The 27,058-nt window shown below is 30.7% G+C and overlaps 4 protein-coding genes across 4 annotated transcripts; 2 read left to right on the top strand and 2 right to left on the bottom strand.

The window, feature by feature from the left end:
* Nucleotides 1-1,573: 1,573 nt before the first annotated feature.
* Nucleotides 1,574-8,730, bottom strand: Tsp_10873 (conserved hypothetical protein). The gene is made up of 7 exons (XM_003370216.1): nucleotides 8,698-8,730; nucleotides 7,936-8,624; nucleotides 7,599-7,866; nucleotides 6,122-6,943; nucleotides 5,448-6,068; nucleotides 2,755-2,859; nucleotides 1,574-1,684 (listed from the first exon to the last, which is right to left on the bottom strand). Exons 1-7 carry the CDS (start codon nucleotides 8,728-8,730, stop codon nucleotides 1,574-1,576), a joined length of 2,649 nt encoding a protein of 882 aa, XP_003370264.1.
* Nucleotides 8,731-10,913: 2,183 nt separating this feature from the next.
* On the bottom strand, nucleotides 10,914-11,299 carry Tsp_10872 (7 transmembrane receptor). The gene is made up of 2 exons (XM_003370215.1): nucleotides 11,281-11,299; nucleotides 10,914-10,996 (listed from the first exon to the last, which is right to left on the bottom strand). Exons 1-2 carry the CDS (start codon nucleotides 11,297-11,299, stop codon nucleotides 10,914-10,916), a joined length of 102 nt encoding a protein of 33 aa, XP_003370263.1.
* A 4,911-nt stretch (nucleotides 11,300-16,210) lies between these two features.
* Tsp_10871 (hypothetical protein) lies at nucleotides 16,211-19,973 on the top strand. The gene is made up of 13 exons (XM_003370214.1): nucleotides 16,211-16,269; nucleotides 16,718-16,797; nucleotides 17,175-17,294; nucleotides 17,606-17,765; nucleotides 17,827-17,929; nucleotides 18,070-18,184; nucleotides 18,286-18,338; nucleotides 18,414-18,496; nucleotides 18,879-18,957; nucleotides 19,068-19,131; nucleotides 19,226-19,341; nucleotides 19,625-19,658; nucleotides 19,774-19,973. The coding sequence occupies exons 1-13, from the start codon at nucleotides 16,211-16,213 to the stop codon at nucleotides 19,971-19,973; spliced, it is 1,266 nt and encodes a 421-aa protein (XP_003370262.1).
* A 2,507-nt stretch (nucleotides 19,974-22,480) lies between these two features.
* Tsp_10870 (conserved hypothetical protein) lies at nucleotides 22,481-25,237 on the top strand. The gene is made up of 6 exons (XM_003370213.1): nucleotides 22,481-22,576; nucleotides 23,234-23,394; nucleotides 23,737-23,935; nucleotides 23,989-24,149; nucleotides 24,206-24,440; nucleotides 25,073-25,237. Exons 1-6 carry the CDS (start codon nucleotides 22,481-22,483, stop codon nucleotides 25,235-25,237), a joined length of 1,017 nt encoding a protein of 338 aa, XP_003370261.1.
* The last annotated feature ends 1,821 nt before the right edge of the window (nucleotides 25,238-27,058 follow it).

Genomic DNA, 27,058 nt, shown 5'->3' with positions numbered 1-27,058 from the left:
GCCAAATTATCAATAAAATTTAATTGCAGCATTTGTCACATCTTTGCCACTTCCGGCTTGATACTTCAATTTCTAACGTTCTCTCAAATGTGGATGATTGGGCTTTTTCTATCAGAAACTGAGAATGCAATCTTTTTTAGCAGAGCAATTTAACATCACATAAATTATTTCTTTGATTCACAGTTGGTTAGAGTAACGTGTTCGAAATGAATTGCTTTCAGTTGTAATTCTATCATGTGTAGTGAATTTGATCAAAGCGATTTTACAGCAATTTTTGAAAAAAAATATTGCAATTTTACCAGTTTTACTGATTGCATTTTATTTATATCAGGTTGCAATTTTAAGTAATCTGTAATCTTGTATAATAGCATTCACCTTCATCATCATCATCAACAACAATAACACCAGCAATAAGGTTTTGTACAGTTTTAGTTTCCCCAGAAACGTTAATATAAATATTTAACTACATCAAATTTGCATACGTTTGCATTGTTGCATACTGACTGGTATGTTTTGATTTTTAATATGAAAAAAGTTTTCTTACCATAATGTGACGACATTTATATTCAATCCATTGTACAAAATGCCTGCTGCCGAATTTACGCATGACAACACCGTGCAGTTTGAAAGGGCGACAGAAGTTTAAAAAATGTTATCACCGAACTGGGATAATTTAATAAGCAAGATGGGTAATTCTTTTCGAAACGGAAAATATTGAAATCCAAAATTGCAAATGGAACAGAGTGTAGATTGTAAAGTAAAGTTTCACCAACGACCTCGACTAAGTAGCTAACTAACTGAGCTTTGGTTTGGTTGATTTATTGAAAATGTTAGGAAAGCTTCAAAAATAAATTTGACTTTTTGATATGGGGCCTTTTTACTGGCCAATAAGCCATTAAGTGACAGCCTTGTGGTCATTTCACTCACTTTCTTGAGGCTAAATTTTATTGGTTGTGCTCGTTTCTAATTATACCAAAAAAACAAACAAAAAGAGCAATCCGATACTCACGTTTTTACGACAGAAACTCATTTTGAAGATTTAAATGCGTGCGTTTATTTCTAACAATAGGACGGCACAACAGCAAGTGGAAAATCGAACAATTTCAAGGCAACTAAAGATGAAACATTTACAACTCGTGAAAAAGCACCTAATTATTTGACGTGATTAATAATTCAGTTGCTTCTCAAATGGATAATTTTTCTTTCGATAATAATGAAAAAGTGATGAAAATAGAAAGCATTTCTCCCCATGTACTGGATAAAATACTGTTTAATGTTATACTTTTGCATAATGCGTCGTCAGTATTAGCGTTATCTTAGCCAAGAGCTGGAATGAAAAATATAATGTATGTGATAAATTTCAAGGAACTGTTTTCTCGAGTCATTTTATTAAACCACTGTGCATGAAATATTGAACCATTCAGTGAAATTGTTGAACTCAAGATATCAGTTGACTTTGAATAAAACTTAGCATTTTATTTTACTAAATAATTTCCTCTCTGCTCTGTTGCTATTTTTATTGATTTATATATGCATATTCGAGGCACACAGTTTCATGGGAATCACTTTTATTTTATGAGAAAATTAGCAATGGTCCATCGTTGCGGACCTCTTCTGACCAACTGAGTAATTCCATTTTTGAAATATAAAGAGTAGTGTAAGCATCGATTTGACTCAAACAATACTAAAAATTTATTAAATGTGATTATCATAAATGATTTGCTACCACAGAAAATACAAAATACAAATGAACTAATTGTTTCAAATGGTCAAATTTTTCTTACAACTCCACATATTTATTAAGCTTTATGTTCTTCAAAAAATTATTAACCTGCTAGTAACTTTGATATATAAATTTGTTAATTACTGTGTTTGGCTTTACAATAATTTTTTGTATTTAAGTTATGTTTTGTTATAGAATGAGGATTTTTCATATTTAATTACTTTGCACAATTCTGAATCAATTGAAGGCATAATTTTTTAATTTTAAACACTGACCAATCTTATCCATTTTTTCTGCGAAATAGAAGATCAATCTATCTCCATTTCAAATTATCGATAATTTTGAAACTTTTTTCTACGAAAACGTTTTTGTGAACATTATCACATGTTGCTCGTTGATCAATCATTTAGAACTTTTCAACTATTGAAATCAAATTGTAAAAAATTCTGGCAACTTGAGTTCAACGATGTTGAAAAAAGTAATGTGTCGTTGTGGTTGTTGTTCTGCGTTGATAGTAGTAGGATTGCTTTTAATAACATTTTATTAGTAATAAAACTTTGATAGATGTTTTTTAATTTAAGGCACTTCGCGGCGCTTAGTTGTGTGTATAGTGGAAAATTTAATATGTGAAATTGAGGCTAGCAGATGATGTTCTTGCGGATGCACACATGTAGTAGTTAGTTGGTAGAACTCTTAGTTAGTTGTGTTTTCTACAAAAGAAAAGTTTTGACTCTTAATGATTGTGGTTGCTAATTTTCCAATTGCCGGTGGTGCAGGATAATCTGCATCACAATGCTTAAATGTGCACAGTAAACTCTGTTAAGTAATTCATTGCTTCAGGACAATGTCATCTGCGAAAGAAGTCAATAAATGTTTCAGAAATTAACTTTTTTTTCTTTTTTCAATTCTTTCAATCAACCCTTCATACTGTCTGTATTGTGAAAAGCGAAATTTATAATTTTCAACATTTAACACAATAAATAAAATAAAAATATTCCAAAAATGCAGTGATAGTGGAAAAGCATGCTTACTGTCATCGTTTCTTCGCTGTAAGCGCGCATCAACGCTTCGATCATCTGTTGCGGTACCAGTGCTGCAGTGACGTTGTAATTTTCACGAGTTTCATTTGTACAGGTCTGCAAATTAAATAATTCATCAGCAGCGCGGACAGTTGATTATAATTAAAGTCAGATACAATAAAACATGAATGAAAAATCACATTGTTAGTAGCATGATGTATTTTTGAAGTTGATCTTGTTTTTTGCTTCAATTCCAATATGCTGCTTTATATTTCCTTTTTTGAAATCTTTGCTCGGCCATGTAATTTCTGGATAATTTGAAATCAATTCTTAATTTTATACATTTGTGAACATTTCGGTTTTTTAACGTCTAATTGAGGAAAAAGTCTCACATGTATTACATTAATTTCTTTTATTTCTTTTGTTTGACGTTTAACAAGAAGTGCTACGTGCTTTTTGTCTGCGTTTGTGTTTGCGTGGAAAGTTGGTTTTGCCATCGAATTCAGCATAACGGAGAAGCACCATTCATTACTGAGTAAATCTTTTCATGAAAGTTCTTGTTCACTTGTTTATTTTTGCCTTCTTCAAAACCTTGTAGTTTCATATTAGTCATTTGTCATTGCTGGTTACATTTACACGCTCTCTACATCTGAGTTATTTGAAAAATAATATTTTAAATAATAAATTTTAAATAACAAATGCAAAATCAAAAGTTATTTGCTGTGAAATTATTACTGCTAGATCCAACTCAAAGTAACTTAATGAAAACGTACTCTAGATTTGATTTCGTTATTGGTTAGTTATATTTATTTGTATGCTATTTGTTCTGTTTTAACTTGGAAAAGAGTGAAATCAACTTGTTTTTGCCTGTTTTCTTGGAATTGACAATGAATAATTTGTTCATGATTAAAAATAAGATTACACGATCTTTTACGCAAAACATATTTTTTACAACGAACATGTGGTGTATATAAATGACAAGCTTTTTCTGTTCTTGTTGTTTCAAAGTTGCACGGACAAACACTGCAAATGAAATAGTTCAGCATTGTAATTTGCATCATTTCCACACTGTGAGATACAGTAAATTTTTGTGGATATTTACATATTGTGTGTGATAGCAGTTATAGACTTACTGATGTCGTGGCGTAGCGTTGGAAAAGCTTTCTTCTTTGTTTTAGGCCAGTTTCTAAGTTTAGTCCGTGAGAATTAGAGCTTTGTTCGTAAGTTGAATCTTTTTCATGAGGACAATCCATTGTGGAAGGTACTTTGATTAAGTTGTTTCGGCGCATGCAGGCTATATTGGAAAGAAATTGTTCAGTGGCTTTCTTCATACCGAATACGACGTGCCTTTATAAAGCGCGACACGGCGTGCAATGAATAATTTGCAGTTGTTTAGAGGAAAATCTATTGCGTCTGCTTGGAAATGACTGAACTGCTTGTTTCAGCAGAGCCAATCCAGACGTGGCAGCTTTAGTTGATTTTCCAAGTTTTGCCAACAAAGCAGACAACTGTCGACTCCCAAATGCATTGCATTTCAATTACTAGAACAGTCGTTTAATGAACTTTGTCTTATTGATTTTTAGTCCAGATTGCAATTATGCATTGTTTCCTGGCTCCTCAGATGGCTTTAAAACTATGACACTGATTTTTATAATGGAAAGCATCATTCTTTCATTGCTACATGTCAGCCCAGTTTTGGTTATTTTTGCATTTTTAGCAGCATTTTCTGTCACTTCATTATTTAATTTATTTTAACGGAAATTTCATTTTAAATGATCAAAGAAATGATTATTCTCCGATGACAAGAATATCGTCTATATTGTACTGTATTTAAATTATTGTAAGATTCATTTGTATCAGTTTGTAAATTATTCAATTACTTATTAACGTCGAAATAGAACTCTCTAATGCAGCTAATGCTAGATTAAAACATTCTTTGCCAATAATAAAAGGAGGCGGTTCAGAGAATATTCTCTTGCATTATTTTCCTAATATTTGTTCATTTATTTTTGAAACAATTTTATAATGCATTTGGTCAACAGCTGCACAGTGGTTTGGTGAGAGAATATAATTTTTCTCTGATTATTATTGTTGATCACTAGCTTTCTCTCAAGAAAACGATGTTAATTGTTTTGGAATTTTCAAATGTATATTTATTATGTTACTGTTCAATTGCAAAAGCGAAAAAATAATTTAAAGTGGATATTAGGGTTGTCAATTATTAAACGAAAGAAAATTAACCGAGTTAAAAATTTTCCACTGGCCAAAATGCATTGCAACAATTCAATTAGCAAGTTCGATTATGCACAAGCAAGTGCCTAGTTTTTTCATTGTTTCATAAATAGATGAAAATGAGTTTGTTGTAATTTGATGATGTTTGTGTTAAAAAAGTGCATGTTGCATTCATTTTCTTAGCTAATAAAATGAATGGTCTGTTTCATCTGTTCTACCGGTGATGTTTTACTTTAGCTTAGTCAGATCTAATCAAAATCGAATTTCTGAATAAATACCTTTCAATTATTTTATCTTTTCACGTTGCATGAACTAATAAGCTGCTGGTTTCTGATTTTTCAGAAAGAGCACTCGAAAATTCACAGTGGCAATTTTTATTCGAAAATGCCTTAATTTTCACAGGGGACAAATTACCTTTGAGAGCGAAAAATTTTTCTTGCTAGAAATTTTCTTCTCTTTATGCGAATTTTAACCCACTCTGGTCGATCGTTGATTGCTTTGTTTACAATGAATGTAAATACATAAAAAGCACAAACCAAAATGGTAAATCCGGTAAGCCGTACGGCGGTTATTTCCCACCACTGTGGTTTTACATTGTACGGGGGATATCTGCTTCGGTAGCCTTTGTACCAACACTCCGTAACATTTAAGTATTCTTCTGAATATTTGATCCACTCATAAGTGAATACTCTAGAAAGGCTAAAGTTTGCAAATCCCAAGAAAGTGTTATCCGGCGAGTATTTGGAGCGGTAGTACAATTTAGGAATAAGGTCGCTAGAGAAAGAAATAAAAGCGGCATTTGTAAGCACTGAAATCTGCACTATCCATTCAAAAAATGTATTCCAAATTTCAATTCCAGAAACTCGCACCGGTACTGGTCGACGATGATGAACCATTTTTTTCGCATCCATACGAAGCTCTATTAGATTATTGATAAAGCATAAAAGTGGTGCTAAAGGAAACGCAACCACAAACAGTGTGCAGAATGCAAATTGAATTATCATTTCCATAAATTCCTCAGCCACTCCATCATATTCTAATTCTTCCAGGTAGAAGTCCTTTCTCCACTGAGGATAATTATTGTCTACTGTTTTCTGCAATATTATGAATTTTATAAATTTTTCGTAATATGTAAATTATTGCCTACCTTGTGCACGTAGATTGATTTGCATCGGTCTAGCATGTGCCTCATCCATACTAATCCAGAGCCTATTACATTTTTCACAATCAGTCTAGCTAGCAGTAGGACAGATATTAGTTCGGTAACTTCAGACGTACAACCGCCTGGATCGCAGAGCTCTTTAGGTCCATGCAAATCTAGAGGGGTGTTGATGCTGAGTTCCTTGAAAAAAGCTACATAAAATATAGGTATGAATTCATTCAACAATTCGAATATGAACATTTTCCAAAGGAAACTGAACCAATAGTCCTTTTCTGTACGAGGACGCTCCATAGTGGTAAGTCGATGACAGATGAGATCATAAATTTTTTCATAAACGAATACAGCAATAAAAATAAAGCCATGTACAGTCCAGCGAGCGAAGTCAATGCTGTATTTTTTGAAATCACCGCCTAGCTTTCTGAATTCACCGTAAAGCAATACCCTAAGTAGAGACAAGCCGACCAGTGCGGCAGAAGAACTGACAAGCATGAGGAGGGTAATGGACAGTGAGATGGACAAATTGCCAAAGCGCACCTGCCATGAAACACAAGGTTCCATTTCCATGGTTACTTTGTCCAGACGTTCTTTGTGAGCATGAACCAGATAGTCTGGACGAATTATTTCATCTGATTCTTCCAGATCATCGGTTCCCCATTCGAAGGCCAGTGCCGCTTCACGTCTTTTCCACAGTTTAACTAACACTGCTTCCCAGACGATAATGAAGCATGACATGAGTAAAGTTGCTTCGTTATCCATCACGTAACTGAGCTTTGTTCGCATGCAGCCTTCTTCAGCAAGTTCCCACAGCTGAAAGAACAAACATCGTCCGTGTTCATTTAATTTATTTTACTTCAGTTTATTATAATAACTTGATGATGAATATACCTTTCTTTTGCTAAGTATAATATAATTTGGGTGATAGAAGCAAGCATTTCTACAGCTGAAATTCGTGCAAATTTTACATTGAATATATATATATATATAGTATGAAAAATCAGTTTTTCATTTCAACTATTCAGTTTTGTAAATTAATATTATAAGTACAATAAGCACAATCAAAAGCTGCAATTTATTTTGTTTTTATAATTTTAAGTTTGAAAATAATTTTGCAACAATCAGCGTTTTAAATTTAGGTGCTTAATGATACATTTTCAACTGTACGTGACTTTCAACTCTATATATATACACATTGCATGACATTGAATTTGATTACTTCAAAATCATTTAATGAAAAAGATAGGCATTTTAAATTTATAAAGAAGAAATAATTTACCATTCACATCAGTGCTCAGAGTTCAATTAATATTAAATTACTGAATTTCAATTGCTTGCCAAATTTGTATGAATTTCTCAATTATATTTATTTCAGTCAGTAACTGTTCGACATTACTTGCTCAGAACAGGGGATATACAAATTTTAATTTTAAATGGTAATTTATTTTTGATTGGAAGTTATGCTTACTTCACAGTTAGGCGGTTCACAAATTGGACACATGGTCAAATTTCCTGGTCTGCTTTCAGCATCGCACACTTCGTCTGCCACATCGTTGTCATGCATATTCAGTAGTCCAAATAACGTAGCAATAATGCCAGCGATTGCTGCAGGTATGAGCATGCGCGTGTAGAAGCCCATAAATGCAAAATAATAACTAACTTTGTGTCCATAGTAACGGTAGATATGATGCAGTGGCTGTTTGTTGAACATTTGTCTATGGCTGGCCCAGTTATCACTTAAATAATAATTACAATCACTGCATTAGTCAGATATTTAGCACGCATACTACACTAATTGAACATACCTGAGAAACTTTCGAACAGGCTTTCTTTTCTCTGTGCCATTTTGACCGATTATGTCACCATCGTTCAGAGGATAAGCGTGATCGTAAACCTTGATTCGCAGTAACATTTCAATGCCTTTTCTTTTGGACTCATTTGGATCATTCTGAATGCCCTGCAGCACTTGCCATATAATTGCTTGACGCTGAGCTTCAGTTAAAAAACAGCTTTCGGCATTCAAGTCAAAGCATTCTTTCTCTTCAGAATTGTAAGGCCATAAGAAATGATGCTTTGCATCTGATTCGTGCCAATGATCATTCAAAATTGCATGGTTGTAAATTGCATATTTTATTCTTTCTGTATTTCGAGTTGATTTTTGGCCAGGTAGAAATGCTTCACCCAGAGGGACTGGCAATTTAACTTTCCACATTTCTGCATATCTGAGCAAAACGTCGTCCGGAACATGAACCAATACAAAGCACATGTAATCTTTGTGATGCCACAGTTCTTGGTATTCCAGATGAAAACCTTCAGCGATTAAGTTTTGCTCAAAGAATTGACGCCGCTCTGTATGATGTTTAGAACTTTTTTTGAACGTGAAAACAAAATCGATTCGTCGATGCCCATCACCAAAGCAAGTTCCATCACTGAAGTGCGCACCCGAATCACAACAGTCCCCTTGGTCTATATTGGATAGATTGTTTTTTCGATGCTTTAAATTGTTCAATTCAATGTCTTTCATTCTACTAGCTGTACTAGAATGCAGAACGCTCGAATAATCTTACTCTGCCGTTTTCCTGGTTGTTGAATATAGGCATATTATTTTTTACTGACCAGTTAGTGCAGTTCTGAAAGTTAAATTATTTATTACAAAGCATTGTAATTTTATTTATAATTTAATACAGCAGTCTACAAAATTGATAATAATAAAGCAGCAGGAATATGAAGAAAAATGGGTTACCGTTACCGAATGCGTAATTGTTTGTGGATCTCATAAATAAAAACGAGAAAAATTTTTTGCAATATTTTTCCTATCAACACAAATAAGCACGCCAGTTGTTGTTGTGGAAGATATGATTGTTTGTTTGGATTCCTATTTTTAATGCTATCTAAGAAAAAATTTATTTGTTGCTTTTCCAAACGTGTCTGCAATCTCTTGATTTTAGCTCAGTATTTTTTCTTATGAACAACGTGGACACACAAATGGACAAACAATTTTGATATTGAGATTTTCAGCTTTTTGTAAAAATTAAATTGCCGTGACCAATTGAATCATAAATTGAATACCCATAGTGATTTTCAATAGCATTGATTTGGATGAATTGATCTAGTTTGTTTTTGCAAACCGACTCTCATGTACAAGAACACGAACAAACGAAACATGTCCAAATTTTATCTGATTTGCAAATGGATGAAAATTTATTATATAATATTTTGAAGTTGACAATTTATTCGATTATACTAGAAGGCGAATAGGGAGGGGGTACCATTTTTGTCGCTCGCTTTTTCAATGCTTCTCTACTTAGGCCATTTGTTTATCACATGTCCGTCCGTCACAACTGCGTATAGCCGCAGATAATATGACAGTATGCCAGAAATCCAATATGAATATTGTTATACTAATAAGCCGGTGTGCTGCTTTAAATCAACAATTTTTACGATAAGCTTATATAAGAGAAATTTGAATTGCAAACGAAGCTATTCAAAATAAACCAGTTTTTAATTTATACAGCAATGTTACTGTCTGCAGTTTGCAATGTAGCAAGGATGGAAAATTTTCATTAATCAGAAAACGGGTAACTTTTTTTCTCAATCAATCGTTTTTGTATTTATTTGCTTTTTTGAGATTTAAAAACTGTATTTTTTATTTTATTTTATTTTCCAGTAGAGACTTCTTCGAATTGTGTCTAGTTGAACAGCATTTTCATACAACTAATATTGTACAAGTTTTTCATTAAAAGCAGTATCTATAAAAATTCTATTTATGACAAAAGTATACAGTGAATTCGAGTTGATGGAATTTCAGAAACTCAACTTCATGCTAACTGAGCTTTTCATTTCATTTTGAGCAAAAAATATGTTGCACTTACTTGAACTGTTTAGCTGTTTAAAGGAAATTTTGATTTGAAAAATCCTTTATTTGCATATCAGCAAATTTTTCGAAAAAAAAGTAACTAAATTATAATAAGAGGCGCATCTGACATAATAGCTGAGGTGGGTTTGTGGCTGTTTGAAAATCTCATTGAAAATTGCAATTTTGCCTTGTCAGCTGCGAAGCTTAACTTAGCAGTAGAACAAACACTACGATTTCTTTGCAAACTATGGGGAAGTTGTCATATTGCTCCACAAAAGAATAATTGCTATTCGACAAAAACAAGTTTTCAACAAATATTTAGCCCTTAACTAGTGAATATTTTGAAACTTGCTTAGCACTTTGTCAATTTATTACAGCTGCTTCATTTTCAGTTATGTTATTCTAACCTTATAACTTGTTTATATGTATTTTTCTACTTCTTTATTTTACTTGTTAGCTTACAAAAGTTGTTCTTTTATTGGCAGTATCAATATTCCAATTATCCATCTCTTTGCTCTGCTTTCAAGTGATTTAAATGAATATATTTTTATGATTTTAATTGCATTCATAAAATTAAACTGAAACTGAAAAACTGCAATGAATGCAAAGTGTTTATTTATAAACTTCAAGCAGATATGGGCGGTGATTTTTGAAGGAATCAGATAAATTAAATATACTATGCATGAACTTATTAAACACTTTAATAAATTGCTAATGGTTTTCAATAAAGCGCTTCTTTTCTTTTATGTAAAGTTCTATCACAGATGTAGCAGAGAATGTGCAAGTTTTGGAAATGAATTTCTTTGCTATGGCAACGTTTAAAAAATGTATTTCGAATCGTTGAGAATTTTCTTTTATTTTTCTGAAATTATCAAAATTATAATTGCGAATTGAGAAATTGAGAAACAGCGTTGAAAGCGTCGTATTTCACATTTCATTTTCAAATATCATTAAGTGATAATTTTTCAAAAACCTTTCTTTGTAGTATTTGAATGAATTTTCAATTGCATCTAAAATATGAAAAATGAGCCTTTCAAAAGCTTTTGTTTCAATTATTTTTCTAGAAAATTGCTTTCGACTAATATAAATAGACATTTATTGGGATGGTTGCATACATATTTTATTTTTTCATTCTTAGGAATACTTTTCAAGCACTTTAGTAAATATCTAAAGACTAAAAGTATTTAGCATTATAAATTAATCGTGTTTTTTTCTCAAAAAAATTTCCTTTATGATATGTGGTTTGTTGTCGCATTACTGCACTCATGCTATTTATGTGTTAGAAGTTCCTTACCGAGTTGTTGCTCAAACATTCTGAAATATACCTATTTTTCACAAGTAGTGGATGTCACATGTTGAAAAATTTGGCATTGCTTATTGATTGTAATTATTTAAGCGATAATTTTGAAATACGTAATTTGTTTAGATGTATTCATGTAAATTTTTGTCAAGGGAGGTGATTTTAAGATAAATGTTTAGTAAGCAAGCCGAACATTTTAAACGAACGGAAAATCTGAATACATCAAATGAATTTGAATTCTGGCAAATAATTTGATTTAAATTCTGTGTGAACATATCCTGTGGAAAACCTATGGCATTAGATAAGGCTTTAGTTAGTGTATTTATTTATTCGTAAAATGAAAAGAGTAAATTTTAAAGGGATCAGTTTTTCACTTATGCAAATTGTGAGAAGACATCGACAATTATTGAAAAAATTGTTTCATATAATTTATAAGTAAGCATTTTGTAAATTTATTTTGAAATATTATTATTCATAAATCATATATTTGTAGCTTACACATATGTACAGAATTTTGCTTGTATTAATATCAAAATTATTTGATGAGGAATTATGAACAAGCTACTTACTGAATCAGCAATTATTATGACAACAGGAATGTGTTGAGGTTGCTAAGTAAAAGCTCTTTATTAGCTTTTGATAGCCGCATTTAGTGAGTTCATATGGTGCACCAATTACATCAAGTCTGTAGATAATGATCAAAACAAGCAATCGGTAAAATGTTTGCTCAACTGAACACAAGGGAGAACATTTGCAAAAGCGCAGCCTATGTTACATAACTGATCATCTGCCATAAAATATAAATTTGCAATCTTATTTTATTATTAATCTGATAAGTGTGGTAAAAAAAAATGTGCACAACGTAATGAATATTTGCATTGTGCTATTTAACGTATTGTCAAAGTAAAAGCTGAACAGAAATATAAGCTCGCGTGAAATATTTGACCATGATGAAAGAGTGACGTAATGAACTCCACTTATGGTTGTATAAATTTTATCGTTTGATTTTAATAATTGTGAAATTATTTTATCTTCAAGGAAATCAATATAAAATTAATATATGCGTTATAAATCTACTAAATGAATTAGTAATAATTTTGATAAATAATGAGACATGGTAAAAATGATCGAAACGATTTTGTTCAAATCTTACGCTTTTTATCTTGCATATTCTATACTCGTTGAGTGAGCTGATTTGTGATGTCAGTGGCTACTTTATTATAGATGTAAAATACCCTGACGATATTAATCAGCTAACCGTTTTAAATTTCAATTAATTGGAGCTGAACCGCTCTGTTTTACTACAGTCAGGTTACTATGAATAAATCAACAACTTACTATAGATGGTCATGAATATCATAAAAGCATAGTTATGAAGCGACGCTAACAACGTCTTTTATATTTGTTCACTGCATATTGACGTTCATCATCATCATCATCACTTCCAACTGATATGACTGACTGAATCCACTTTTGGCTTCATATGACATGTGGCATTTATTCCATTCACTGAGTTGCGATTCATTTATCTCGCTATACAGCTTGTAGAATTCTTGAATATTATAATAATAAAATTTTCATTAATAAATAATTCTCATTCTGAAGCGAAATGATTCAAATTTATTCTTCACTCTTCCTGGCAATCAGGTTTTTTTCACATCGTATACACTGCGCCATCATCATTGAATCATTATTATTAGTCATTTTCGAATTCTTTTTCAAATAAGAAGGAAATTTTGCGCATAAAATGAGAACTTTTCCTTGGTCCCTGTATTCAATAATGATTTAAGCAGTTGCATACGAAAGGAAGTTCAATACAAGTATTTGTGTTCGAAGAACGTTTAATAAGCGAACGATATAAATTAAGTTATCAAAAATGTGAACTACATTAATAGTGAATTTTTAAGAACTGTGGCCATGTTTTTTTTCTTTTAATATACTAAATGCTTGCTTTTCATGTGGAAATGCGCAGATTTTGATTTATTCAGTATATTAACAAGAAAATATTGCATATACTAATAACTGATACTTAGCCAATTTAAATGCAAATCATATTTATATTCTTCTGCCTCATATCAATTTTATACAGTTTTGAATGTAATTAAAAAAATAGGAGGTATAAATGTAAAAAAGGTGAAAGACAACTGTACGAAAGCATTTTTATTAATTTAAAATGTTTTAAATGATTTACATTTCAGTGGAACTAATTTTTAATAATTTAAATCGATGACTTATCATTAAATTTGTGTAATACGTCATGATAGGGATATAGAATCGTCGCGTCGATATTCACAGATTGTTGTCACGCAGCACACACAAACTGAATCAATGTATTTATTGCAAAGTATACAGAAATTTAAATTATTTGAAAAGTGGAATTTATTTCAAATTATTAATTAAACACGTCAGTCATATTTAGGACTCACATTAAGAACAATTAATATCTTATGTTGAAATTGCATCTCTGTCAAATGCTGTGTTGAATGAGGCATTACTCTTGATTTTTAATTAAATGAAGAATTGTTGATATAATTTTAATTGAGATGGGTAGTATGAAGCGTTTCTTAAGTGTGTTGTAATGCAGCAACGTTACCTTTACCGCAAGTATAACCAAGAACAGTAGTTAATTTAAATAAAAAGACAATTACCCTATGTACAAGTGGTTGTAATGTTGATCATAAATTGTCATGTTAGATGTACCATAACGGCCATTTCTTTTTCAAGTCGGCAAGAAGTGATTCAGCTATGAATAGATAACCTTCTGATAGGTAAAAAACAAGTTGAAGCAAAAAGAAATTATCTGAAACCACATAAAGCGTCGGCAAGAGAAAAATTAACAAATAATTCAACTTAAGTAATCAATTTTTTATCGGTAGATTTGCAGATCGATCAATTTGAAAATTTAAATAGGCTAAAGAAAGTAAAAATATATATATTTCATAAGTGAAATAAATCGAACTGATGAAAGATTAATGTGTCAGTTTAATTTATTTCATCTTGTTAGTTCAGTTGTCAGATTAATGTTATGAAGTTTGCGGTAAGAATTTATTTCCAAATAATTTCAACGCTTATACGTTTAACGGTCTGTTCAATAGCAGTTTGTAATATTATTACGTGATATTATTGTGTAGCACTTTTCAAATTCTGTAGGTTTAATTAACTTTTATCATAATTAGTTACCTTGTGTAAACAGTTAGTGCACAGGGTAGGGCAGAAATGTGATAAATCCAATTACTCGAGATTTCAAGTATTCTTTATTGTGCGTGTTATTCTCGACAACTGCTGCAGCCGGTGCTGTTTTCTCAATTTTTTCCAACATTTAAAAATTTGTTGATTAATCAATGATCTGAAAAGTTCAGTCAGCTGAGCAACTAACTGAGCAGGGCTGGCTACTTACCATTTCGCTCATTGAGTATTACGTCACTGTGCGAGATAATATTTAATGAATATGATTAAGGAATTTCAATTTAATTATGAATTTTTTTTAATGTAAAATGGGATTCCGGCATCATTATTTCTGATTGTTCGAACATTTTGTATTTTCACACTTCGACGAATGAACAATTTTGTTTAAAATCAAGTGAAAACTAATATTCATATTCATAATTTTTTAACATTCGTACATATCGATTGGAAACTGTTTTTCTGATATTTTAAGTGAATAAATCATCAAATAGAAAAGTAAAAGTAAAAGATGGGCGAACGTAAACAACAAATGGATGCATCTGAAAGTTTTAAGCTGATATGTGAAGCAAGAATAGAGTATTCATTATTGTGTTGCATTGCATTACGTTAAGAGTGAGGTATTAGTTTCTGATGTAATGTTATTTGTTTTTATTCATGGATGTTTTATTGATCTGATATATGTGCATATAATGCAGAGAAACTGTAGATGGGAAGTTGAAGTTATGTTTTGTGGTAATGTGAAACAGAAAATCATTTCACATAACATATCACAGTTATTGTTTTTTTATATTGTTTTATAAAAGCGACGAATGTTCCATATTTTTGTATGCAATTATTTTATTGACTTAAAAAAAGCACTAGGTATACCGAATGCAATTTGATTTTTGAAATTACTCGAAAAATGAATTCAAGTCCATTTGTGCAGTTCGCCTAAAAATGCCAGTATGTATTCATGCTTATTATTTCAGAATAGACCGGTAGTTTCGCTTTTTTTCTTCACATATATCCACAGTTATGAAACATTATGATTACTCGTAATTGCTCAGCTGAAATTGATTATTAGAAAATTATTTTTGTTCAGTTAAAAAATTCCACAAAATAGATTTTCCAGTGTCCTTAGAAGACTGGACAAAATGCACCCTGTTGTCTGTTAATTGCATAAAAGAAATTTCATGCAATTAACTTCATGTTAATTTTTTTCCGCTTAATTTTATTTATTCATTACTTCCTTATCCATCTTTAGTGTGCGAAGCTTTTTCATCCAAAAAATGCAGTATCTAAAGTTGTCTGCAGGAATGTTACATATAAAAATAATATTATTATAATAAATAATAATAATAATAATAATAAAGAAACGTTAACCTAAACTCAGAATTAGAAAAAAATGTGCACATTGTCAATAATTAAATTAAAATTTTAAATTTGATTTTAAATGAATGTGTTTATAACATAAATAATCGCAAATTGATTCGCTGCATTGATAAAGCTTACTAAAAATGCGTTCTTTAAATATTATTGTATTATTAAATATTGATGAATGAAATGCATTTGACAATTCAGATAATGGCAGGTTTCATTTTTATTCAAAAAATTAAACAGGAATCGATTCATCAATATAGTACATAGCTTGGCAATATCATTTACACTACAAAGCAAACAAACACCTTAAAATCTCATCTTTTATGAATATTAGTTGAATTTGTAAAATTCATTTTTAAAATAAAATCAATTACGAACAATGTATGCCAGAGATGTTCATATTTTCAGAGCAACTGTACCTTTTAATGGTGCTTTGATGTAAATGAACAACATCAACTTATGCCGGGTAACATGAATGTAGTAGAGTTTGAGTTGGCAATTATGATGAGATAGTATGATGACATTGATCAAATTACTGTCATAGGTGAAATTTAATCATGACAAAGTTTTACTTATTGAATTTTTTGCTTTACTTATCAATTACTTTTGACATTTTGTGAATTGAAATTCTTGTAATTTTTCTACATGGAGTACAAGAAGAAGCTGAAAAGTGTAAATTCAGCATTTATTTATTAACAAAGAAGTCATATGGAAATGAAAGAAACAACCACAATGTATTTGAAGAATGAGCTGAATTTACAAAAAGATTACTGGATAGTGTAAAGTTTAAAAGTTAGCTGAATTAGCACAAGAAGATTTGCTATTTTTGATCTTTTTTTAATGCAATGTAGAAGATTTTTCTTTTTCTTTTTTCTTAGCTTTTCAGCTTCAAAGTTCACGGTGAACAAGTTTCAATCCGCGCTTTAGTGACGCACGCGGTAGTAGTTGTTGAGATAAAATTGTCAAGTTATTTAACTACCTCGGGGGTGTCATGTTTTCTTTAGAACAAGAATTTGTGGCTTGCACTATCAGGCATAGTTTGCCATAGAATCCAATGCTCAATACAGCCCACGGGTGGGCTGATTGCAAGAAGAAATCTAAACAGTCGTAGGTGGAAGTAGGATTCTGAAATAGTTGTCCATCTGTCTGTGTGCTATGTGATACAACAATCTAAATTTTAAATTTATTGGCATTCTATTTTGCTCATCATTGCTTAGTTTTGATTCTCTGCTGTCTCAATTCAACTGCACTGGTGTCTTCCTGTTCTTCTTAGTTTTTCAGTCAGCACAAGCAAAAGTCCATTTCTTCATTTATTAGATTAATAATAAATCTTTTCAAAATAGAGCGTCTAGTTTATTTACTGTTTTTAACACTGTTGTCATGTAATGGGATCGAGCTAAATACAACTAGTGAGGAGCTCATAGTTTCTCCGATTTATGAACTCGAACTACAACTGCACGAAGGTGAGATTCATTTGTTCGCACTAGGAATATAATAATTGTCTTTTTGTGGAAAGTAAAATGACTGGTGTTAAACATGCAATTTATGGATAAATAACTTTTTATAGTGTGCTTCTATTATATATACATATATATATGTATATCATATTTCAGTTTTGTGTTAATTGATCTGCATATTAATTTGGCTTTTCTTAAAAAAAATTTCAAAATTTGAAGCGGTTGATTAATTAATTTGTAATTGAATAATAAAATTTTTATTTAATGATTCATGTTTTCAAATATTTTAAGATGAAGGCAGATTGATCTTTTTTAAGGTATAACTAAGAAAATTGAAATTGAAAGCGGCCAAGCATTCGCATTGCGATGCATTGATTCTACTGGCACATTATTTCATTCTGAAAATTTGCTATGGTTACACCAAGGCAAACGTTTGCGGGATTCCACAATAAACAAAATAAAAATAAAGAATACGAGGTATGTTCAGATTGTTCATAAGCATGCAAAATGATCTGCAATAAGAGGTGTTCTCTTTCAGAAAATTTTCTGTTCTGATTGTTGATTTTTTCGAAGATTCAATGTCAGGCTTGTATGAATGCGTTTTGCGGAGAAAAGACAAAGTTATGAAAAGTCGAATTCATGTAAAATTAAAAAAAAGTACAGCTTACCTAAAGCTTTTTTTTGTAAAGCAACTACAACTGTTTCTTCTTTATTAAAACAATAAAATATCACATTTTTAATTGATTAATTAGAGTAATTAAGAAAAATACCATCTTTTCAGCCATTCAATACGTCAACCTTTTCGAAGAAGAGCTTTGTACTGCGGAAAAGCAAGACTTTTGCACAAATGGCGGCACATGTTTATACCATCGACCAACTGGAACGTACAACTGCAAGTAATTTTATTTTACTGGCATTGCATTTTTTTATCTGAGCTTTTTTTCATTTAAATTTTGCATTAATTTATGCATAATAATTTTATAATAAAGTATTTAAGACCTTCATATGATTGAAATGTTTAAAGTTGTTCTTGCCTTAATGGAAAAAAGCGTTTAGAGTTTTGAAAACAAATATTTACCGTTAATTTAACTGGACTAATTTGATCAAAGATTGAGACTTTTTCAGATGTCCTCCACAGTACGTTGGAAGAATGTGCGAATATCTAGAGAGTCTTATCATATCAAGTCGGCAAAATCCAGCATTGGAACGTTAGTATTAAAAAATTAATATTATTTATTTATTATCCATGTATATGCTTTTTCAAAATAATCAATCGTCTAAATTTAATCAAATCTATTTAATTGTGCTCCAATGTCAGTTATTTTAGGATAATTCATTTTTTCTAACTATGCCACATTATTAGCAAGCCGTTGAATCTATAAAATTTTTTACCCAAGTATGAATAATTTGTTTGTTATTATTCATTGTACATGTTTAGCTTCAAGCCTGCATCGTACACAAACAATTCTTATTTGTTCTGTTATGGGAATTTTTTTTGCCATGGCATGTTGCTGTTACTTTTGTTATGTCAAGTAGGGATGTGGCTAATTTTGCTTTTAACAGATTTTGAAAATGATAAACAATTTCTAGGAAATCTGAAAAGCTTTCTGCACAGCGAAACGATCGCCAAACTAAATCGTTGGAAAGTCTACTCGAAAGCGTTGGAGAGGTATTTTTTGACATCATAATACTCAACTTCTCCATACATCCTATAGATTAATTATAAATTAATTTGAACTGATAATTTACATTTTAAATTGTTTTATTATTATTGTGTAGAATAAGAAATGTAATTGGCCAGAATATTCTATCTCAAATGAAGCTTTGCGCATTCTTATTACTGGTATGTTGTTATTATTCTTATAATTATTTATTATATTCAATAGTATTGAGTGAAAAACTGTATTAATTGAATTTAAAATCAATTCATAATTTAGAAAAGCAAGACAAATCAGAGAGATCACCATCAAAGTGTGCCAACGATGAAAATCATTCTTCTTTTCAAGATCATATAAATGAACAAAATTGTTTTATCAACCGGTCATTAAATAAAGTATTTTTATTTTGAAAATAATTTTTTCTTTTCTTAATTGATGTAATTTCAGGAAAGAAAATTTGCAGTATCATCATATTCACTTGAATCTGCATCATAAAATCTCGTTTTGCGATTGTTATCTGTTGTCGCTATGCAAATTAGTTTCACAGTAATGAATGCGAATTATTATTAGCGAAGTGAAATTGGCATTTGCAATAGGTGCTTTTTGTGATCTCTTACTCAAGTTGCATTAAAATTTCTGCTATTCTAGTAAAATTTTTCAAGATAAATAATTTTACAGAATTTCGACACTTTGAAGAATCCAAAGAATAATGGTAAATTTTACGTTTTTTCTAATATTTTTGTGCATGATTTGTACAAGTCATGAAATTTTTTCCCGTTACACTGAAAATGAATCCAATGACATAAATATGACTTACTTACTTTAAGAATATACAAGTTTCAATACAGTTTATTGTGAAATTTCTGTAAAATTGATATATTTCTCATGTATTCTACTCAATTTTATATTATTCTTTTTATCACGTTTGGGTCATGTTGTTATCACTGATTCCACCCGCAAGCAGGCAATTTCATTTTCTGGCATTTCACCGTTGCGAACGACAATTTCAACTGCGTATACTAACTAAAGTAAACAAATATCCTGATGCAGTTAATCAATTAGCAGTCACTAATTTGTATGCAAATTATTTCATTTCAGTAAATTGAAATAATGTAAATAAGCAAAAGCAAATAAATTATTCACTGCATTTCTTCATTGTATTATTGTTGAATTAAAATTTCACTTCTTACCCCATTGCTTACAAAATGCAATATTGGCGTGTATTTGCTAAAATCAACTGTCATCGCTAGTTGCATCATTCCTGGAAGTAGTGGGCACCCATAGCAATGGCGAATGTTGCTTCTAAAGTTATGATGAAAATCTGAAACGGTAATATTTGATTTCGATTCAGTAAAATTACATACAACAATCCAAATGTTGGGATATTTATCCATGTGCATGATTTCCAAAATAAGCTTCCATAAAATTCAACATTGACATCGGCAATAATTGAATTGATAGTTGGTCCTGTATTGTTGATCATAGCTATTCCAAGGACAGGCATTCGCAAATCTACAGGATATGATTCGTTTTCATCTTTATCAGTTACTTTTAAACTGACAATTTCTAATGCATGAACTTTGTCTAAAATCATTTTGTGAAATATTAATTTTTACCATGTCGTGACTGTTTTTATTGTGAATTATTTCAAATTACTTGTATTGCATTCAAAATATTGCAGCTGTTTAGCGGTGCCATTAGGCTTTGGACATTCATAAGCTGAAGAAATAAGTGAAGCAAATAGAAATAAGCTCACGGAAAACAACATTTTTTTAAAAACAATTGACGACGTAACTGAATGAAGTTCTTAAAACTCTTCAAATTCGTTGCACTGCTGATTGATAAAGTTAATCTAATGTCAACAATTTCACTTTTAAAGTATTTATATATTGCAATTTTTACTTTAAAATTATACGCTTCTCTTTTCTTGTTGTCTTTTCTTTTTTATTTCTGTTGTAAGTATTTATTTTTACAAATTAATCCACACAAGCCACTGTAAAAATAAATGTACTCTAAAGCAAAACATTACATTTCAATGCCAAACGAAAATGCAATACGTAATTACAATATAATGAATGACGTTATCGTTTTTGGACGTAACTGTCTGTATTGGACAACTTTTAATTACAATTTGAAAATAGGTAGAGTAAATTGAGAAGAAAGAATTTTTAAAACACTAAATCAGTTTCATTGTATGTTTTTATCAAATTATTGCCATAAAATGAAAATTAGATAGATACGCAAATAGATGAGAGTAAGTATTTTATTTACTTATTTATTTTATTCACAGTTAAAAAATGCTTATGAATTTTTTAAATTACACTCAGAATATCAGAATAAATTTATCATGTTGTTTCTCTTATTTTCAAATTTACATTATGAAATGGTTTTGAATAGGAAAAAAGTGGCAACATGCAGTAAATTTGACAAGTTCAGAGTTAACAGTTCTGCCAGTACTTTATGGAGGCAAACAAAGTATATGGAACTATTTGATTAGTAGTAATCTGCATTATCTAATTGTATTTCAACATTTCCAAACTGTTGAAACTTGAATACTCACTGACCATTGATGGCATCCTTTACGTCATCATTTGATGTGATGAGCTTTTGGTTATGATGAAATTTTTCAATGAAACTTTTTAAAAGTAGTTCAGTCAATTAAATATCTGAAATATCTGCATGACTGATTGCCGTAACTCACAAACGCTACGGGAAAATAACAAAAATATAACTACAGATGCATATTTATAAATGTTAAATTCCATTTATTCCATAAATAATTTAAAATGATGTTTATTGGTGAAATCGGTCATCTCCAGTCTCTTGCTCTGTAAGCAAAGGAGAATTACGCAAAACAGCACCTTGATGACTCACATCCGCTGACATCATATACAAATAACTAAGGAGTGCAGTCAAGATCATGGCTGCTTCGTGTAACAAACAGTAACTAACTCCTTGAGCATCATTTCGTATCATTTATGTGCAATTGTAATTTAATTTAACAAAAATCGTGCGCTTTTTTTAATTCCAATCCACTCCTTTCTAGAATATGACATTGTGTTAAGTTGCCACTATGACCAAAATTCTCTTCCCTCACCTAAACATCAGAGGTGGTCAAAAAGGACAAAATATTTACGTTATATTGCACTATTTTTTGAGGGTTGGTTGCACTAAGCAGAAATTCTCACCTTATAATTAGAACTGTATCTAGCAGAATGCTGAAATGCGCTAAATATTTTTTTTTATTTTAATATAGTTCCAGTATATTAAGTATATTAAAGAAGTTTAACAATAGAATTCTACGCGAATCTCAATTTTTGAACATCATACAGTATGCACTAAAAGTTTATATGAACTTGAATATCATATAGGTACGGTAAGGTTAAAAAATTTGAACTTTAAATGGAATGTGGTTTATATAAATTTGACAACAATGCTAATTGTACTGTTTTACGAATAGTTGCTTTAAAATTTTTATTTATACTGAAACCAGTTCCTAAACAATACTATAGCAATAGTACTGTTTTCAGGTTAATGGATAATAATAGCTCAAGTGAAGAAACCTTGGATAATATTTGCGAAGAACCAGGGGGAAGTAAATGTTGCTCCGATAAAGAAGATGAAGCAGATGTAATTTTAGTTTTTTTTAATACTATTATGCACTTGCTTATTGACATGCTATGTGTTATTCGCATGCTTCTAGAATTGTGTCATCTGCTTTGAGCCTTTTACTTCATCCGGGACTCGCAAAATTGCTTGCATTCCTTGTGGACATATATTCTGTCATCAGTAAGACAATATTCTTTTCTTATCTAATAATTGTTTATTACTTTATACTTTATAATTTTGTTTGGTTTCTGTCGTTACATTTTATTTATATTTATTTTATCAAATAAATTTATTGTTTATGAAGTTTCTCTATTATTATTTCTGTCAGTTTCAGCATTAAGCAATATGAATTGTTACTTCGGCATTATGCATTTTACCATCGCTAATGTGAATAGCAATTTATAATAGAGAATAATAACAATAATTCAAAGTTAATGCTTTACAGTATTATACTAAAATAGTTTGTAAAGGATATGTTTCAATTTTTTTTATGATAGATGCATTTTAAAATGGTTTTCGGAATCTGTTGGACAGCGACGATGCCCAACTTGCAAACGAGTATTTCGAAAACGGGAAATTCGAGTTCATTATTGTCGCGGTGTAAAGGTACCGTTTGTATTGTACTTTCATGTCGAATGTTCATCTCATATCACTTACACTAGATATCATGTTTTTTAGGTGATTGATAACTCTGAAATTGAAGAAGCAAAGGAAAAAGTTGATTTTTTGTTGAAAAAGGAGCGATCACTTGAAATGCAGCTGGAAAGACAAGTACAGCTGACACAACAGTTACAAAATCAAAATGAATTTCTAAGCCAGACGGTGGAGATTTTGAAAGAGTATATTAAAATTCGCGTTCTGTTTCATTATTTAGCTGAAACGTTATCCATTTTTTAAAATATCTATTCACAGATGATAGTGTTTATGACAAATGAAAGAAGAGGAACAATTTTTACTTTTTTTGGAAAAAACAGTTTAGTTCATTTGAATATAAAACTTTCATTGATTAGTTCACATTTGAAGTGCATGACGTCCGGTGTAATTTGAAGTATTGAATGCGAGGCATGATTTCAGATTATGGCAGAAAAAATTGTCAAACTCTAAGATATTTAGTTGTTTGCTTCATAATGAAAAATTCGATCAATTAAAATAGAACAGTTTCTAATGTTAAATTGTTTCAGGCAGTTGCGCAATACTCCAAATGTGGTGAAAGCGAGTTCAAGTGATTCTGTCAACAGAACTTTACGACTTTTTCTTAAAAATACTGTGAAAGTTGCTTCTGATAATTCTTGTCGTGTTATGGCCTATAATCCTTTTATTGCTTGTTTGTTTGTTTCGTGTAAAAGCCAGCCTTTCTTTTCCGGTTTTAGTGTTGTGAAAGTAATAATGTTTCATAAAATTATTGTTTTTTCTTATTCATTTACTTTTTTTAGTTAGACGTTCAATCAGGCAAACCTGTCGGGAGCATTGCTTGTCATTCTGGGCCTGTCAGAGATGTCAGAATATGTCCAGATGGTTATGCTACGTTTCTCACATGTTCGATGGATAGAAACTTAAAGTTATGCGATTCAAGAAATATGCAAACCGCTCAGAGGTATATCTTTACTCTTAGCTTGTTTTTTCTTTTTGCCCATTATATGATGATTTTAGTATATACGTTGGTGAACCTGTTTGGAATTGCTGTTGGAATGCAAGTCATTCACAGTTTGTTTACGTGGGAACTCAAGCTGGTAAAGTGAGGATGTATGATTTGAGAATGATTTGCAATCAACAAGGAAACGAGCCGTTGCGCGACATAAGTAATATGCAAAAGCCCGTTGTTTCTTTGCATTGGAAGCATCACCCATCTCGACCAGAAAGGTATGTTTTTTTCTATTGTATGACAGTAATTATTTAATTTCATTTATTCATTATGATTTTATTATTATTATTATTATTATTATTATTATTATTATTATTGTCATTATTAGTCGTCAAGGTCTAATGGCATCTACTGTCAGTGACTGCGAGCTGAATTTGTGGTCAGCGTCTGACAATTCATTCAGATGTCACAACATTTTCTTTAATGGTGATACAATGAATAATGTTGTTTCAAAATTTACAGTTTCATTTTACTTTTAGGTAGAGTGACTTCAATTCAATTTGATAATATGAGTGATCATTTTCTCGCCTCTTTTGGTCCTTCCGCAACGTTTAAAAATTGCCATTACCTCGTATTTATATATTTTTTTATTTATATTTTATTTTTTACTGAAAAATGTTTAACTTGCAGTTTGGAGAGATTGTTGAGCGTTTCATAGCATCAGACACAGAACTGCCAATCTATGCTGTTAGTGCAATCAGGCAGTTTGACGGTGGGAAGAAGCAAACAGTGTTGAATCGAAACTGTTTATTTACAATTTATGATGAACATTCTCAGAGTAGCACTTTTGCAGCTATTTATGATGAAGAATCTCAAAAAGTTGTATTTTTGAAATATTTTGCATTTAAGAATTTATTATTTATATTTCTTTTTAGATACAATTGTGGGACATGAATACAAATCGAAAATGTTGTCAGTCTGATAATGCTGTATGCAGTTCTGATGATGTGGTTTTTGACATGTGTACAACTACGCTTCCAAATGAAGCAGTATTGTTTGCTCTGACGAGATCGAATGTTCTTTTTTACAGAATCATTTGAATAATGATAATTAATTGTTATTTCTAAAATGTACAGTTCTAAAAGTTATACAGTAAAAGGGAAGTGTTATTGGAATTTTAATTTTTCACAATACTGAAATTCGTTTTCTTTAATTTTAGCATGTTTCAGCTAAAGTTAGTAGTTAGCTCTGTCCAGTGTCATTGATGTTAACGGTAATTTTTTGCAGGTACATTATTCTATTTGTATAAAATGAAGAGAGTTACATTTTTTGAATTATCTCTATTATGAACCGGATTCCAAAAAGTTGCATGACATAAGAATTTTCAGGTACAACTTAATTGGCGGGAAAATTGCGATTCATACAAAAATTACAAATAAATCTGACGCGTGATGCTGAAAGACACCATTTTCTACGCCTAGCAGTTTATTATAAACTGATTAAACAATCATGGATTACTCATTATGTAATATCTCTTTGAATTACAGCCATTATCGAAAAAGGTAACAAGAGGAGGCAATCTTAACGAGAGTGAAATTTTATCTTACCTTTTATAAGTCTGCACACGTTTTACCAACGCTTCATAGGAAAAACCATATTAGTAACGAAGTAATGGATGAAAATTTCAAGAACAACATACAAAGCAGCGTACTGCAGGCAAAGATACAAATTTCCATACAAAGAGCTAACAATATCAGCAAAGAATACAGTACGATAAATAGGAAGGCCGCAAAAATTTCAAGTTGAAAAAACAATTCGAATAACAAAAGGTATTATCCTGTATCAAATGCGTACGGAACACTTCTCAATTTGGATGAAAGTTATCTCTCTGTTTCATTATTGTTGAATGAAGTTGCAGCAAGTTATCAATCTATGGCTATCCATAATCATTACAACCTGAGAGATTTTCGTATGCCAAATATTGGTTAGATTGTCTCGGAAAACTATCAATTCATTGAATTCCACGCTGATTATGATATTAATTATTCACTGGGCATCTCATTGATACCAAGCATGTCGATGTTTGATTCTATTTTCGCCTACTACATCTTAATGAAATTACACTTATGCAAATGAGTTTCAAATGGTGTATTTTATCAAAATAATTAATTTCAAAGGACGAAAATGAAAAAAATAACCATTTTATAACAAACTAATGAACATGTGCTTAGTATTTATTCTAATTTTTCGACAAATTTGCATATAAGCTTAGATAAACGATTGGCATACCTCAAGGAAAGTGCAATGTATTAATAAATTTATCCTTCATATTTCGAAACACTATTGTACAATGATTATGTACAGAAACTGTTCATTATTCTAAGTTGATTATTTAATAAGATATTTAACAAAATTGTTCGTTATCATAGGCATCAATTATAGAGAGAAATAATTCAATATAACATGATATGAGTAATTAATTCTTTTCAGTTTATTTAATTGTTATTTCTGTATCGTCCACAATAAATGAAATTGCGTAAATAAAATTTTTTTAATTTAAAGGTTTCTGTACTACAAAAATGAATTGCAGGTACAAATGCTAATAGAATCAGCAACATTTCTTCGAAGACATAACATGCAAATTATATATAAATTATAATGAAATGCAATTCTATTCTTTATTATTAAACACGCATGTTTCATTTCGTTTTCCGTTTCTCCCACTAAAATCGCATCATCGTGCAACTTTTTTAGCAATATCTCGGTCTATGTAGCATTCATTAAGCACAGACTAGGTTTGTAGTGATTATCTATTTTTCTGATCATTTGACATCATTTCCTCAAAAGTTCAAATTTTCGCTTTTCAAAAAAGCAGGCTAATAGCCTGCTGTGTAGGAGATGTGCGAAAGTAGGCTTTTTTC

Source organism: Trichinella spiralis (assembly GCF_000181795.1).
Source record: "Trichinella spiralis strain ISS 195 chromosome Unknown Scfld1085, whole genome shotgun sequence".
NCBI lineage: Eukaryota > Metazoa > Nematoda > Enoplea > Trichinellida > Trichinellidae > Trichinella > Trichinella spiralis.
Note: the sequence above shows the minus strand (reverse complement) of the source record. Positions and strands in the feature narration are given on the sequence as shown.

Bases quoted from the DNA above. Each gene is read 5' to 3' on its own strand.
- Tsp_10870 (XM_003370213.1), top strand. From the start codon at position 22,481: ATGGATAATAATAGCTCAAGTGAAGAAACCTTGGATAATATTTGCGAA. The intron at 23,936-23,988 runs GTAATAATGTTT...TACTTTTTTTAG, and splicing joins CCGGTTTTAGTGTTGTGAAA to TTAGACGTTCAATCAGGCAA. The intron at 24,441-25,072 runs GTAATTATTTAA...ATTTCTTTTTAG, and splicing joins TTTTTTTCTATTGTATGACA to ATACAATTGTGGGACATGAA.
- Tsp_10873 (XM_003370216.1), bottom strand. From the start codon at position 8,730: ATGCCTATATTCAACAACCAGGAAAACGGCAGA. The intron at 8,625-8,697 runs GTAAGATTATTC...AACAATTTAAAG, and splicing joins ACAACCAGGAAAACGGCAGA to CATCGAAAAAACAATCTATC. The intron at 1,685-2,754 runs GTAAGCATGCTT...ATAAATTTTTAG, and splicing joins ACAGCGAAGAAACGATGACA to TATTGTTTGAGTCAAATCGA.
- Tsp_10871 (XM_003370214.1), top strand. From the start codon at position 16,211: ATGTATGCCAGAGATGTTCATATTTTCAGAGCAACTGTACCTTTTAAT. The intron at 17,766-17,826 runs GTATGTTCAGAT...GTTCTCTTTCAG, and splicing joins ATAAAAATAAAGAATACGAG to AAAATTTTCTGTTCTGATTG. The intron at 18,958-19,067 runs GTATTTTTTGAC...ATTATTGTGTAG, and splicing joins TACTCGAAAGCGTTGGAGAG to AATAAGAAATGTAATTGGCC.